The sequence below is a fragment of the Eucyclogobius newberryi genome, unplaced genomic scaffold (assembly GCF_026437365.1).
Source record: "Eucyclogobius newberryi isolate DKJ021-1_F unplaced genomic scaffold, fEucNew1.0.hap1 SCAF_8, whole genome shotgun sequence".
In the NCBI taxonomy this organism is placed as follows: domain Eukaryota; kingdom Metazoa; phylum Chordata; class Actinopteri; order Gobiiformes; family Gobiidae; genus Eucyclogobius; species Eucyclogobius newberryi.
In genome coordinates, this window is record NW_027316500.1 from 20,737,701 (window position 1) to 20,753,520 (window position 15,820).

The 15,820-nt window shown below is 42.0% G+C and overlaps 1 protein-coding gene across 1 annotated transcript in view; it reads left to right on the forward strand.

The window, feature by feature from the left end:
* Window positions 1-15,820, forward strand: part of grid1a (glutamate receptor, ionotropic, delta 1a) — a 380,312-nt gene that overhangs the window by 328,013 nt on the left and 36,479 nt on the right. Inside the window, exons 7-8 of the mRNA XM_072436609.1 lie at window positions 9,257-9,418; window positions 13,972-14,091. Of these exons, the coding sequence (XP_072292710.1) occupies window positions 9,257-9,418; window positions 13,972-14,091 (282 nt within the window). The remainder of the gene's footprint in view (window positions 1-9,256; window positions 9,419-13,971; window positions 14,092-15,820) is intronic.

Here is a 15,820-nt window from a genome sequence, read left to right on the forward strand (position 1 = left end):
TTATTGAGGTTATAGCGCTGAAAATACATTTGCAGTAAAAAGTTCTGCCTTTTTGGGGGCCAATTCACATGAGGCCTGAAGGCTACGAGAACGTGAGGACCATGTTTGGACACCCCTTGCTTGGATTTCATTCTCTTGATTTAGTGACTGTTTTGAATTGGTTTAGTTTGTTTAGGTTTGTAGTTTTAGTTCTAATACTTTTCTCCTGATGAGTCTATGTTAGATCTATAGTTAAACTTCACTCTGCCTGCCCCAGTTAAGTACTAATTTAGTCTTTTAGTCAAGATTGGCTGTTTCATAAATTATATATCAACTTTATTAAAGACATAAAGGGCCCGTATAGATTTACATTTATCTCATTAGAATGATATTATAAAATCTAGATGTTTTCAACGGTGGTGATTCTCAATGTTCTATAAGACTGACCCTTGCTGTCTCCCCAATAAAGCACATGCAGCTATTGTCAGTGGACATTATAGACACACATCTGGAAAGTGCCACATGAATGCAAATATTATCCCATGATTATGTATGCCACTGGATGGAGATTGAGCTCCCCAGATAAGGTAATTACAAGGAACACGCATGGCCCTGAATGCCAATGACTGAGCCCAGTGTGACTTTGAAAGGCTCTGGGGGGGAGAAGGAAAATGTTATTTTAACACTAGAAAGGATCCTTTCACTTTCAATCTAACTTTAGACCAACTTCCTTCAGTCGTTTGAATATCTGAAGAATGATGAAGATGTAGTAAAAAGAGAAAAGTTATTCTTATCTGTGCTTAGTTGTATCAGGTGTAATAATGATGTTTTAAAACACATTCAGTTGCATTTATGGTGCACTAAAGTTTGGATAATTGCTGATTATCTCTTCTGAGTATCTTAGTAGCCAGAAACCTGTTATTAGAACACCCATTGAAAAGTTAAGAGTTTTCAATAGACACTTTTCTGTTGCTATATTACTGATTCATCACAATCATCTTGAGACCAGGGTTCATACAGATTCAAGACAAACATGGAGGCTAGAGGAAGTCTGAGAAGAGAGGACACAGGCTGCCCAATGACCCAAAGTGGTCTTAGGCACTGTTGGAAAATGGAAAATATGAAATTAATTGATGCTACAAAAGTAGCTAATACAAGTTGAATGGCATTTTGAGTATTGAGGGCAAGAGGTGAAAGAAAGCAGGGTTGAAGATGGACAAGATAAGGAATGAGCACATCAGAAAGACAGTTACGGTAATTTAGGATTCATATGTCAGAGAGACATATGTGTTGGAGAATTAGTGAGAAAAGTGAAAAAAATAGGTTGTTGAGTTTAGATTAGTGAGTACATTGGACAAAGGTGGTTGAGTTTAGAGCTCCCAACAGGAAGTAAAGAGCAAGAAAAGATTTACTGATATTATGAAAGTCCTGTCAGAATGTAGTTTGTGTGACAGTGGAAGATAGGCCCAGGTGGCGGCAGGTGATTAGAAAATATATGCACCTTTAGGTGGTATTGGTGGCAGAAGATCAATAGTCTGGGTTCCTGGGATGTTCTCCCTGGCTCTCCAGTGGCTACCTGGTGTCCCAAAGAGAGATTGGTCTCTGCGCTGAGCCCCACAAAGAACCCCTCTGGACAGTAGGACCTCCAACACAAATTGGCAGGCGAAGTCTGCAGTCTTCTCTGATGAGACTGAATCCTGCTTCTTTTGCTCAGTTGAAGGATGGCTTCTGGAGGGTTGGTTCCATGCCCACTCGGCCCACAAGGCCTCTCCATCTCCAGACAAAAAGAGGTCTTCACTTGATGTTGGAGGACCACGCCTTAGCTGTTTGTACCTCTTCCTGAGACTGGATTGTTTTGCCTCCAAATGTCTTATTATAATTTTGGGGGGATTTTAACTTCAACCAACCATATACTGTATTCTCAAGTGAAGTGAAGTGCTGATCATGAATATGTTGATCATTCAGTGAATACCTTTGCATTAAGTTCATTGATATCGCTCATAATCCTACACAATCAGGTTATCTATAATTTGTGTTTGGTATTTGTCATGTTGGAGCTTATTCCACTGGTCGTGATAATCCAGGTGTTCAAAGCAGATATGTCCCTTACCAGTATTCAACAGCGTTATCTCTGCCGCACAATGTCATCTAGTTCTTTCTGCAGTAAAAACTATATTACACTGTGCAGTTCTTTTTAAATGGAAGCACTCCAACCAAAGACATTAAAGTATTGAGTCAGTTTTAATCCATCTGCTGTAATGGCCATATTCCCTGTAGGTGCCTTGATACAGGCCCATCCTTCTCTCAGGGCAGATGGCAGAACTGTTTGGAGCCTGCACCAATACCGTTCTCTTTGTTTCCCAACAAACAAGTCAAATATGGGACTGTGAAGGCCCAAGCATTCATCAGAAAATGAGAAACCCAATTAAAAAATATTGCAAGACAGAATCGGAAAATTCAGTTTTTCAATCTGTTGAAAATGTTTTGCAACATAATGTCCTCAATATAACTGATGAAGTTACAGTATATACAAGGAGAAATTGATTTTGTTTTTGTGTGGCATTCGGTTCCATTGTCACTTTGATAGTGTATCTGGTTGTTGTGTCCTTGTTGAGCAGGACATTTACCCTCATTATGTGTTGCTTGTGATGTTCTTGAGTTGCTTCCATAATCAATGTTCAGTTTTGTCCAAACATTCAGCACTATAAATGCCAAGAAGGTTTTATTGTACATAACCCCAAGCATTTCCATTTCCAACACTAAAATGAGCCCCAATTCAAACTGAGGCTGTTTCTGAACCCTCTGGAGTATAAACAAGTGGATAGATTCTTTGTGAAGCTGAGATTCTGCAGTTTTGGCTTCTGATGTTTGATTTAATCTTACTTGTTTGGGCATTTGTTGACAATTCCTCTTTAAAAGTTGATTTACACCTAAAATAAAGTTGAACGCAAAAAAAATCCAGGCAAAATTCATATACAAAGCAGTACATTGTTCTTTTTTATGTTTAACAGGGCTAGCAGCTTGATAGTTCCCTTTGTTCAGATGGTGGACAAAACAGATTCAATTCAGAAAAAGTCAGCAGTCTTCTACCTTCTGACCTACTGAGGAGCCGAGTTTGGTTTTGCTAGCTGAAAGCTCCTGACCATGTGACCTTTGAGCAGGTAAAGATCATATTTATGTTGACAGTGGGGCTGGACAGTGTGTGGAGACCTGTCATGATCCAAGTGCTCAGAGTGGCAGCTTGTATTGCTTCCATGGATCTTCCTCTGAGACCCGGAGGACCTATCAAATCTACATTCAGCAGCCGACAGAAGACAGCCCACATCAATCTGAGAACTGCGCAGCAACGCTGGGGAAAGATGATCGAAGCTGCTATTTTTTGTTGTTGTTTATTGCCTTTGTCAGTTTGGATGTGCCACTGTACTCTGTCATTACACCAGTGTTACAGCTGGAAAGGGGTCATTTTACAAAAAACAAACAGAATCTTTTCCAATATTGTGCGAGGCTTTTGTTTTGCCAGAGATCACATCATGCGACCCCCACTCTTGTTGCAACAGAGAACCACATTAGTATGATTCAGACATAGAATATGTACTTTTTAGAATAACTAAACATTACGTGAGTTAAAAAAAATGAAATGTTTACTTCAGCTGAAAGTATTTGTTATAGAACCACTATGGATATGGATAATGTGTGCTACTTCCATTACTGCTACTACTAATCTACTTTTGTTACAGCTGGTGGTGGAAAGAGCACTGAATATTTGTACACAAGTAAAAGAACAGTTACATGGCAAAAGGTTTATTCCTGTACCACAAGTACAAGAACTCATGTCAAAATTGTACTGAAGTAGACAGTGTTGGGAAAGTTCATTTTCTACATGAACTAGTTCAGTTCATAGTTCATAATTCAAAATTTTGAACTAAGTTCACAGCTCCAAAAAATGAACTAGTTCAGTTCTTTTTTTCAATATTATGCAATAATTGTTCTAAATTATTTCCACAGCCCAAATACAACCACAGGCAGCAATTATTTTATTAGTTTAATGCTGAAAATATGTGTCAGATTTCATCTTCATATCCAATTTTGAATCCTTACCCAGGATTTATATTCACATTGAAGGGACAGACTTCCCCCATGTGTTGCTGTCATTCAGCCCACACTAGTAGCAATAGTAGTAGTAGTAGTAGTAATAGTAATAGTAGTAGTACTAGTAACAGTTGCAGCTTTCAGCCCTACAGTATATTCTCAAAAACATGAGGGAAAACTTACACAGAAATGTTAGATTGTTCCCATCCTCACCGACCTTATCATGAAACTCACGTAACTGGTCGTACCAGGGCGAATTGTTGCTGCTCTGTTGACTTCACGCTGCGGTCGCGTCCGTGCTGCTTTTTGTTTTGATGCGCATGCGCAGTGCGGTGCGACACTTGAAATCTGTCTTTCTCCGCGATCTATCACCTCTACAACTGGAGCTCTCACACTTGCCAGACAGAGGCTCTTTTTGGGCAACGGTGTGTTTTTGGCCTGGAAGTCTCTAGAAATCTGACACTTTATTGAACGAAAATAAAAAGAACGAATTTGCCGTTCACAGACACCAGAATGAACGTGTTCACATTATCGTTCTTCAGCAGTAATACCGTTCGTTCAGTTCACATTCACCAAAATGATGAACGCGTTCATGAACTTTCGTTCAATGAACGCGTTCAGGTACAACACTGGAAGTAGAAGTAAAAAGTATACATGAAAAAAAGACTAGTTACTTTTAACATGGTTTCAATAGATAATGATAAAATCAATTAGATCAATCTTTTATACAAAACTTTATCAAACAGTCAACATACGGAGCTGATTTAAATTATTTTAAATGGAAATCCAAATAATCGCTCTGGCCAATTAGAGCAGGCAATGCAGTGATGTTTTGTGTGTTTATATGACCAAACATTTAAGTATCAACTCAAAAAAGTACAGTAATATAGTTACTCTCCATTCCCGATTACAACCAACATCTACCAATAGCAATGTCATTTTTGAGTAACAACCTAATTGTTACTCTAGTATCATATTATTATTTAAGTTGTTCCCACACCTACAGAGGACAGGATACAGGGCTTGAGTGAAATGTGTTATTTTTGTATTTTTGTTTGTTTTTGTACTTTTACTGCAAAAAAAACAACCATATATACATTGTTATACATTGTATACAAGTCTCTCCATGGCCTTGCACCAAAGTACATCTCGGACCTTTTAGTGCCATATGAACCATCTCGGACTCTGAGGACCTCAGGGACCGGCCTCCTGCTGGTGCCAGAGTCAGGACTAAACATGGACCGGCCTCCTGCTGGTGCCCAGAGTCAGGACTAAACATGGACCGGCCTCCTGCTGGTGCCAGAGTCAGGAGTAAACATGGACCGGCCTCCTGCTGGTGCCCAGAGTCAGGACTAAACATGGACCGGCCTCCTGCTGGTGCCAGAGTCAGGACTAAACATGGACCGGCCTCCTGCTGGTGTCCAGAGTCAGGACTAAACATGGACCAGCCTCCTGCTGGTGCCAGAGTCAGGACTAAACATGGACCGGTCTCCTGCTGGTGCCAGAGTCAGGACTAAACATGGACCGGCCTCCTGCTGGTGCCAGAGTCAGGACTAAACATGGACCGGTCTCCTGCTGGTGCCCAGAGTCAGGACTAAACATGGACCGGCCTCCTGCTGGTGCCAGAGTCAGGACTAAACATGGACCGGCCTCCTGCTGGTGCCAGAGTCAGGACTGAACATGGACCGGCCTCCTGCTGGTGCCCAGAGTCAGGACAAAACATGGACCGGTCTCCTGCTGGTGCCAGAGTCAGGACTAAACATGGACCGGCCTCCTGCTGGTGCCAGAGTCAGGACTAAACATGGATCGGCCTCCTGCTGGTGCCAGAGTCAGTACAAAACATGGTCCGGCCTCCTGCTGGTGCTCAGAGTCAGGACTAAACATGGATCGGCCTCCTGCTGGTGCCAGAGTCAGGAGTAAACATGGACCGGCCTCCTGCTGGTGCCAGAGTCAGGACTAAACATGGACCGGCCTCCTGCTGGTGCCAGAGTCAGGACTAAATGTGGGCTGGCCTCCTGCTGGTGCCAGAGTCAGGAGTAAACATGGACCGGCCTCCTGCTGGTGCCCAGAGTCAGGACTAAACATGGACCGGCCTCCTGCTGGTGCAAGAGTCAGGACTAAACATGGACCGGCCTCCTGCTGGTGCCCAGAGTCAGGACTAAACATGGACCGGCCTCCTGCTGGTGCCAGAGTCAGGACAAAACATGGTCCGGCCTCCTGCTGGTGCTCAGAGTCAGGACTAAACATGGACCGGCCTCCTGCTGGTGCCCAGAGTCAGGACTAAACATGGACCGGCCTCCTGCTGGTGCCCAGAGTCAGGACTAAACATGGAGCAGCCTCCTGCTGGTGCCAGAGTCAGGACAAAACATGGACCGGCCTCCTGCTGGTGCCCAGAGTCAGGACTAAACATGGACCGGCCTCCTGCTGGTGCCAGAGTCAGGACAAAACATGGTCCGGCCTCCTGCTGGTGCCAGAGTCAGGACAAAACATGGACCGGCCTCCTGCTGGTGCTCAGAGTCAGGACTAAACATGGATCGGCCTCCTGCTAGTGCCAGAGTCAGGACTAAACATGGATCGGCCTCCTGCTGGTGCCAGAGTCAGGACTAAACATGGACTGGCCTCCTGCTGGTGCCAGAGTCAGGAGTAAACATGGACCGGCCTCCTGCTGGTGCCCAGAGTCAGGACTAAACATGGACCGGCCTCCTGCTGGTGCCAGAGTCAGGACTAAACATGGACCGGCCTCCTCCTGGTGCCAGAGTCAGGACTAAACATGGACCGGCCTCCTGCTGGTGCCAGAGTCAGGACTAAACATGGACCGGCCTCCTGCTGGTGCCCAGAGTCAGGACTAAACATGGGGAATCTGTGTTTCAGTTTTATGCAGCAAAAATCCGGAACAGTCTTCCTGAAGATGTGAGACAGGCTTCTACTCTGACAATGTTCAAATCTAAGCTAAAAACAGTTTTGTTTAGCTGCGCATATGACTGAAAGGATTTTCTTTGCACTCTTCTCTTTTATGTCTTAAATGTTTTGTGATTTCTGTCATGTCTTTGTGATTTTAATGTATTTTTTCCTGTTGTGTGAAGCACTTTGAATTGTGTACGAATTGTGCTCTACTACCACACCTTCAATCTACAATTGCATTTGTTGTTGGTTCTTACGTGAGAATGATAAACGTAAATAGCAATAGGAAATTGAGAGTAAATGATCTTGCAAATTATTATCACTTTCCACATCCGTCAGGATTTTTCAACCCAACAACACAACAATATGGCTCAACAACTTTAATGTCTATTCACATTCTGACACTTTGGACCAATGGGACATACCTCTAGTCCTAAAATCAGCTGTATTTTCAAATGCAACAGCATCTGCTTTATAGAAGTAAAATGTTTTCCATATATATCCTTTTTCAAATGGAATGCAGAAGGTGAAAATGTATTGCTGCCTTCAAGTTGAGACGAGGTGAATCTGGGATGAGAGAATAATAAAATACCTTTGGGGCCCTCTTATTTCACTCGCTCTATTATTTTAAACAGCTCCTTCCCCATCTGAGATACGATTCCGTTTCAATTTTTTATATGAAAAATTAATAGTCATACAACAATGCTTTCTATTGGTCCATTGTGAGGCCACTTTCCCACACAGACTTTCAGTTATATTCTCTGATGATGACAGCAGCGACTGGAGTTATAAACCTGGGGAACATCCTGGCTCTTGCATATTAATGACTGCGTTGACCTTTCGGAATGCAAAGCAATCAGTTAAAAAGTGCTCCGCCTTCTCTAAATTCAATTACAGATCTAAAGATGGAGGTGATGATGAACAGGTGTTACATGTAAAGTACTGTACAATCGAGAGAGCCCAAGCATCTACACAGACTACAGCTTTGGAAGATGTAATCAAGAGTTTTTCTACCACAGAAATTGGATACTGGGCCCTTAATCTGAATTGTGCCCAGAAATGTCAAAGCTGTAAATGTCACTGTCTGGTTTAGTACAAATAAACAGGTAATAAAGGATGCCATTGACATTACATTGCCTCGCGCATTTGCTTCTCAGAGTTGTGGAACCAATTCCCAGGCCAACTCATGATCTCACAGAGTACAGTCAGTATGTTCCTGAATGTTTGCTGCAGTGGCTTCTTACAAATGACAAAGTATGCATTTGTACATGATGCTATGTACTGTATGTGAATGGCAACAGCAGTTTCCAATTTATAAGGGTCATGAATCAATTCCTTATATGGAACATTTTGCATCCCATAGTTGCTCAAGAACCAGACAGCATATTAAATCTGCATGTCTACCTTATTTGTTCATATTTGCATGTAATCGTTTGTAAGATATTGTTATAACTGCCCTTTGTTGTCCCCATACAGTTTAATCATAGTTTGATTTTTCCAATAACACTTAAACTCTTAAATAATGTGTTATATTGTTGATGACATCCATTTTGAGACATTAGTAGAAGTCATTATGTACAAAAATGACTGTAAATTCAATGTGTGGAATATTACATCACCCACAAAATAGCCAAATACCAGTTGGAGTACAGAGAAAAATTCTTTTGAAAGGTAAGGTGTCCTCAAAATGTTGCATATACCATATAATAAATTAGGGCTGTTGTTATAACGTTTGCCCGTTTTTAAATGAAATATATCTTTTGTCTTTGGAAAAAGTCTGCAAAATGTTGTATATACAACAGGAAGCGCCTGAAATAGGATTTAGACATAGCCCAGATCTTCACGTTATACCAGACATGCAGCTCATTAAAGGCTGTGTACCTGACTTTTGAGCATTGTCCTTTATTTTTTTCTGGCTCAGATGCAATTTTTAACAGGACTGCTGTAGCGTGAAATTGGGAGAGAGAGGGTATAGTCATTCAGCAAACGGTCGACGCTAAGAATCGGTGGTAGCAACCAAACCTGTGCAACACCTTAAAACACTGCACCATTACTCAGGACGATTTTTGGACCATTTAGCAGCAGTCTAAAGCAATTCATCGCTTTCCTAACACATTCCTAACATCCCAATTCTTCCCCATGATGAATTTCTGAGCGCGTTCCACAGCTTTCAGGGGTAAAATTGGAGTCACAGTTCTGCTGAGTTTGCTGAAAAAGGATAGCGCAGCAGTTCTAATCTCACTTTGCGGAGACATTTCTAACTCAATATTTACCTTTCTTTGTCCAGGTATCCAACTTGTACCTGTATGACAGCGTCCTGATGCTCGCCAATGCCTTCTACCGGAAGCTTGAAGACCGGAAGTGGCACAGCATGGCAAGCCTCAACTGCATGAGAAAATCCACTAAACCCTGGAACGGAGGGTGGTCCATGCTCGACACCATTCAAAAGGTATGCCATTATGTGCAGTTAAATGATTAAGAGCAGATCAAAGAGACTAGCTGAGATGTGGGTCGATGGGAAGTGGAAAATGAGCGGGGTAGTGTCCTTTAAGCGCCCGGTAACAGTTTAAATAGAACATACAGAATTATTGAAGCATCTCTTATAAGAACTTAACTACAGAAATTATAAAATGATATTCCAAGATTGGCCCCAAGATAGACCTGGGGCTCATCGAGTGCTTTGATACGTTTGTGCGTAAGGTAACCCACTATTCTCCCGCGCAGAAAATTGGCTGCATATACTGTAAAGTGGACTGATGTCATTTAGTTCAATATGATAATGGAATTTTTTATTGTTGCAAACGTTGAGCTGGAGTGGGTTCAAGAAGGTTCAGAGATAATAGAGAAAAGGATTACGCTGGGGGCTGCTTTGAATTGACCAATCACACCTCGTACATATTAATATGGGAAAAAACAAAGAAAAAGTTTAAAATATGATCCATCTTTGCAGCTCAGTTATATTTGGCTTTTTCAATGGGAGCCAAAAGAAAGATACAAAATGCATCGCTTGTTGTTAAATAGTTTCCATTAACACGTAAGCCTTGACTCCTTCAAATGCAGTGACAACTCAATGTCAAAGTTTGTACCTCTGACAGTCATTTTCACTTCATAAATTACTTGTTATAATAAAATGCACAAACATTTTCCATTCGCATCCATTACATTACTCTAAATGTAGGCAATAAAAAAGGCAAGATATTATGATTATCATGCAGTGTTCAGATGGCAATTTGAGCACATAAATGAGTCCACTGAAGGTGTATGAACTGTAAAAACAGAGAGGAGCACCATTTCTTGAACTGAGCTTGTGGAACAGAGAATTTTGACCTTGAATTGATCGCTTAGTTAAACATGTACAAATGAAACAAAACACATGTACGTGTATTGATGAGGAAGCAACAATATAAAATCTGGATAAAAGTTTCGCCTCACACAGTAGCTCCCTGTAGGCTGGATATCAGGGCCGGCCCAAGCCTTCAGGGGGCCCTAAGCGAAAACATTTTTGGGGGCCCCTCACCACGTCGTCAGAATCAGTTTTATTGCCATTGTCAGTGAACAATTCACATATGGGAACTTTCTTCAACGCAAACAAAGCGCACCAAAACTCCAGGGCATCTGTTTGCCAGTTAGTTTATTCTCAACACCTCACAAGCTCAAATATTGCTAACTTAAATCCCACAATGCAACTTGGTATTCCGCTGACATCACCTCTACTCCCTGTACAAATAACACACGTCCCAGATATGTTTTTGGGCGTATTTGTGGGACTTAAGGGTCTACAGCCACATTAGCACATTAGCAGTTTAAACTAATGAACAGGGGGGTCTGGGGGCCCTCCCCCAGAAATTTTCAGACCTTTTTTGGGTCTTCTGGTGCATTTTAATGTGGTCCAGCCGGCTAAAGTAAGAGTAAAATGTTGAGGTTGTAATGCTATAAAATGATGATGTGATGAAACTGTGCCAGGAGAAAATGATTAAAGCCAGTTATTAATACATTAGTGTACTTAATTACTCAATACAATATTGGCTATGAAAAATAATTATGATCAAATTGATTCATTTTAACTGAAAATGTAAAAGTATTAGTTATCCTTACTAATTTATCTTTTACAGCTCCCAACTGTTCCTTCTTGCTAAAGTGACAAAACAAGTTATATTAAATTAAACAAATGGCATAAGCATTGCTTGATTAACAATTAACACTGATAAAACAAACATGTTATTCCCAGAGAATGACCAGAACGAGAAGTGAAGGTCCAAACCTCGCTATAGTGAAGAGACTGCGTTTCTGCAGCTTTGCCACTTTTATATAAAAATATATAGTATTATTCTATAACAGACGCAATCATAATATGTCTGGTTATTTTTCACTATCAATTTATTATAATTTATAACAAATAGTCTAATGATGCTTTTTAAAAGTTAATTACAATATAAATGTTTGTTCTGATCAGAACATCACACACTGGACTCCTGCATGAAACAATGCTGCGATGTGATTGGCTGATGGACCTTACGTGCATAAACCTTTACGTTCCTCTTATTGCAAGTTAAGAAGTCAAAGTAAAACAGACATCACGAGTCACGATTGATCTCACACATGGTGATGTGAGGGAGAGGGGACGCAAACTCAAACCCGCTCATCTCTAACTGAGGCTGCACAGGGGCCCGGGACAGGGGCCGCACACTGTTCACTCCAAAGTCTCACGTCAGAGGTTCTGGACGAGACGGCGCTCGTCCGGACCGGATCTCCGCCTCTTAGTGACCCGGGCATAGACGCCACCTCCGCAGCTAACACGGGCTGGTGTCAATGTTAAGCTTATTATCTTTCATTCAGACACATATTATGTGCGGTGCAGAGCTCTCGTCGCCTCCAGCCTGAGCGAACTAATGTGACAGAATCGTGTTGTTTCAAACAGCAGCATTAACCGTCTCTTTGTAAGAGAAGTTCAATACCTGGAAAGTGTTGTTGAGTTTGCAGTTTCTTTACATCGTCAAGAAGTTTCTTCTTTCGTTTTTCGGCATCGGGGGGATATATTCCTCTGGACATGAGGACCACGCAGGGACCACGTTGTGTTGTGTTTATGTTTTGCTCTCGAGCTCCTCGCGCACAATGAAGTTGCCCAATCAGCGCAGGTTTGGTGTCTCGGTTGCCAGATTGTCATTACAAATAAATGCGGTTTGTGCGTTATATGTTACCGCTGTGTGCGCTGCCGCGCCAGCAGCGCTACTACACTAGTGGCGCACGCTGCGCTTGCGCTTCTCATAAGACGGGTTGCCAGATTGGGGGCCCTATTAACGCCTCGGGGCCCTACGCGGCTGCTTAGTTCGCTTATAGGCTGGGTATTCCGACTTGTTCCAACTTGTAAATTTACGCTGGAACACTAACACAGGGCTATTCAACTTCATTTTCCCAAGGGCCAGATTTGTCTGAGGACAAAGGCCTCTTGGCCGGAGGTGGACCACACGCCACTGCTGTAACAACATTTTGTGTCGTACAAAATATCCCCAACACTGTTTCAATTAATTGAGTTAATACAATAACAACTGATTAGAATTTTGTGAGAAATAACATGAAGCAGAATTAAACTAGGACTTAACTATTACCAACCAGGTCCGAGCTTGCCTGACCAGCCATTCCCAACACGTTTTGGCAAACTACTTATAAAAACTGTGTGAGGGTCTGGGCCTCGACCACCACGGTTCAATTTCTAGGGCGGAGTTTAGAGAGCAGAGACAAGAGAGAAGTGACGCCAAAAACGCGACACGCTTAACCGGATATTACGTAGCCCATGTCAACAAGGCGTGTTCCGCGATATCCGTCTCTGAACGCAGAAAATGTCTCCTGAATCGCGATGACGCCCTTCGCATAACCGCATCTAACGCACGTTCATCACGGCGAGTAGAGCGGACTTTCCTGATTGTTCAAACCGAAGCGAGAGCAGAAGTAAACACTCGGTCACGAGCCGGGTCCGCCATCTTGAATGGTTTGGAACCGGGGTGAAGAGCTACTTCCGTATCCCAGTGTGACGTGTTAAAACCTTTGACTGGGATTGGATAGGTAAATGGATGACCGACGACTTCATTGGCTTTGACGGGGTCCAGACCCTTACGCATTCAAAGAGAATGTGGGCGGGGCTCGCGGGTCAGGAAAGGTCCGAGCCAGGACTAACCCATAATCAAATCAGGTCTAAAGCGGAATTAAACTAAACATAGACCAAACCAGTTTGTTTGGTGTGGAAAGATGGTTGTGGGCCTGATTTAGCCCCTGAGCCTTATGTTGAATAGCCCTGCTCTAGCATCTCGGAAATTCCTACTTGCAAACAACATTTCACAACCCAGAGTTTATCCGGGTTAGACGATAAAACATGCCTGAGACCTGCGTTTGGATTTGCGTTCTACAACCGACAGTTAAACTATTGTTAGTACTTATTTCACTTTTGTTTAGTTGCTCTCTGCTGTCTTTCCATTGTCTGTGAATCTGCTCTTGAACAGCTTTGAGCCTCTGTGGTTATGCACTGTTATGCTAATGCTCTGTTATGCTAATGTCGCTAACGCCTGCACGTAGCACAAGCAGACATTGACTTTCAAATGTTGATTTACTAATTCCAAATATAGTAAAACTGTCCAGGCTATCAAATGAACTTAATTGGATCAACATTTTGCCTGATTTGTGCACTTTCCTGTTTTGTATTATTTAAATCGAACATAAACTCTAATGTACCGAGTTCCAATCTCCGAGGACAACTGGAAAGCAGCAGGAAAGAGAAGAAGAGAGAAGAGGAGGGCATTGGGATTAAAACCTAAAATCAAACCCATTTTTGTGCATCGTTACAAGACTTGACATGCGAGTCAGCTCTGCCTTTTAGTTTTCTTTTCGCTCACAGTGGGACATCGCCATAACGGAGCTCCAGGCAGCACGTGCGGCCTTGTCTCTCGACCTCGCCGCACATATGGACACGTTGCTAACTTTGCCGTCCGCTCTCTGTCCGTCTCATTCCAGGGGCGCATCAGTGGCCTCACGGGGCTGATGGACTTCCGCGCTGAAGGCTCCAACTCGCACGTGCAATTCGAGATCCTGGGGACGAGCTACAGCGAGACATTCGGCAAAGACGTAAAAAGGGTAAGCACTTTGACATGTCATGACCGTTTATTACACATCACATGTTTTCTCTTCGTTGATGCACCTCTTACGGATAATTGGGCGGCAAGTGAACATTTCGTCCTCCAGGTTGATACGTTCAAAGCACAAAACGAGTAAAAAGTGTGAGGATTTCAGTGCGTCAAGGACTAAATTGTGATTGCCTCTTATCTCCAAAATGGCAGGTCTTGTGGGGCGTTTCTTTGTCTGTAGTTGTTAGTATCTTTCAAAATTGGTCCAAAGAACGAGCCAGGATTGACCCAGAAGCAGCTGATATATGTGGGAGTTTGGGCTGAACCATTTTGGGATGAACAACGAACAGTGATTTGATTCTGGGTTAGATTTTGTTCAAAGTTAATATTTTAAACGTGTCCTGGAACATTTGAGAGAAGACTGAGTCGCTAAACCAATACAAAGAATCTCATCCTTCGCAAAAGTCTAAATTACAGAGTTAGCAGTTATTTCTACACAATAAGACCATGTCATTTGTTGTTAGCAAAGGAAAATTATGTTTACTAAATAATTGCAGCTCTTGCTATTTGCTAATTGCGGCGATTCAAATTATAGTTTTGATTGCAACATATTTTGCCGCCCTAGTGGGAGGGAAAAGCTGGCATTGTTTCAAAGCAAATCAATTATTCTAGTTCAGGTAAATGCCCTTTGTGAAAGCCAATATTTGTGAACGTAAATTAGAAGGCTATTTCCTATAGGGCATTTGTTTGGGATAACACTGATCATATAGAAGGAACTGGTAGACATGTTTTTTTATGTCCAATCAGGAGTGTAGTTGAATTAGAACTGTATGTGATTATCCTAGGCAGTTGTTGACATATTTGTGCAATATTTGAGTGAGACAAGTGACTAAATGGGTGGAGTTAGATAAGAACCATGTAGAAACGACTGCCCCACAATGGATGAAGTACTCCGTTTTTTTTATTTCAGAAAAGATACGGTCAAAAAAACAATTAAAAGTAAAAGTTTTGTTTGCTCAAAGCCAAGACTTGAACTCAAAATATTGAATAATGATGTCACAATGAAATAACCACAAAGAACAAACCCTCAAAGCGTACTGAAAGTCCTTTTTCAAGAAAGTAGAAAAGTATCAACTGTAAAATACCTTAGTAAAGTACAACTACTTGAGATGAAATAGGCTACAGTACTGTGTCACTCTCCATCACTGCTCCTGCTTGTAACTATCACATTGTGTTCCTGTCATGGTCCAACAGTTCTAACTAAAACATGTACTTCACTCATATTAGTGCACCTTTAATGCTTTTTTTGATTTAGTTCACATTACTGTTGTACAAATGTCATGATTATCAAAATCACTAGACGTTGCTATAGTTTAAAGCTTATTTCCTAATATCTACTTCCTGATGTGTGAAGTATTTGTAAGTGGCTGTTAGCATAATATAAAAATTAGCCTCTTCCCAAGCAGTGCACAGTGGAGAAGTTACACAACACCTCTACCTCCCGATACACATCCATTATAGCTGACGGCACAAAGGCTCTCCTATATTGAAGTCCATTTGAGGAGCTTTTTGCCTGGAGACGCGTTCTCACCTCTCTCACACACACTCTCCGTAGGCAGCAGAGAATAGCAGGTATATACGCCGAGCACCTGATGAAAATAGCCCTTTCTTAAACAATGGCGCGCTGTGGCCACTTACTGTGTGGAGAAAGTGGAATTAAAGTATTTCTCATTTTCTCT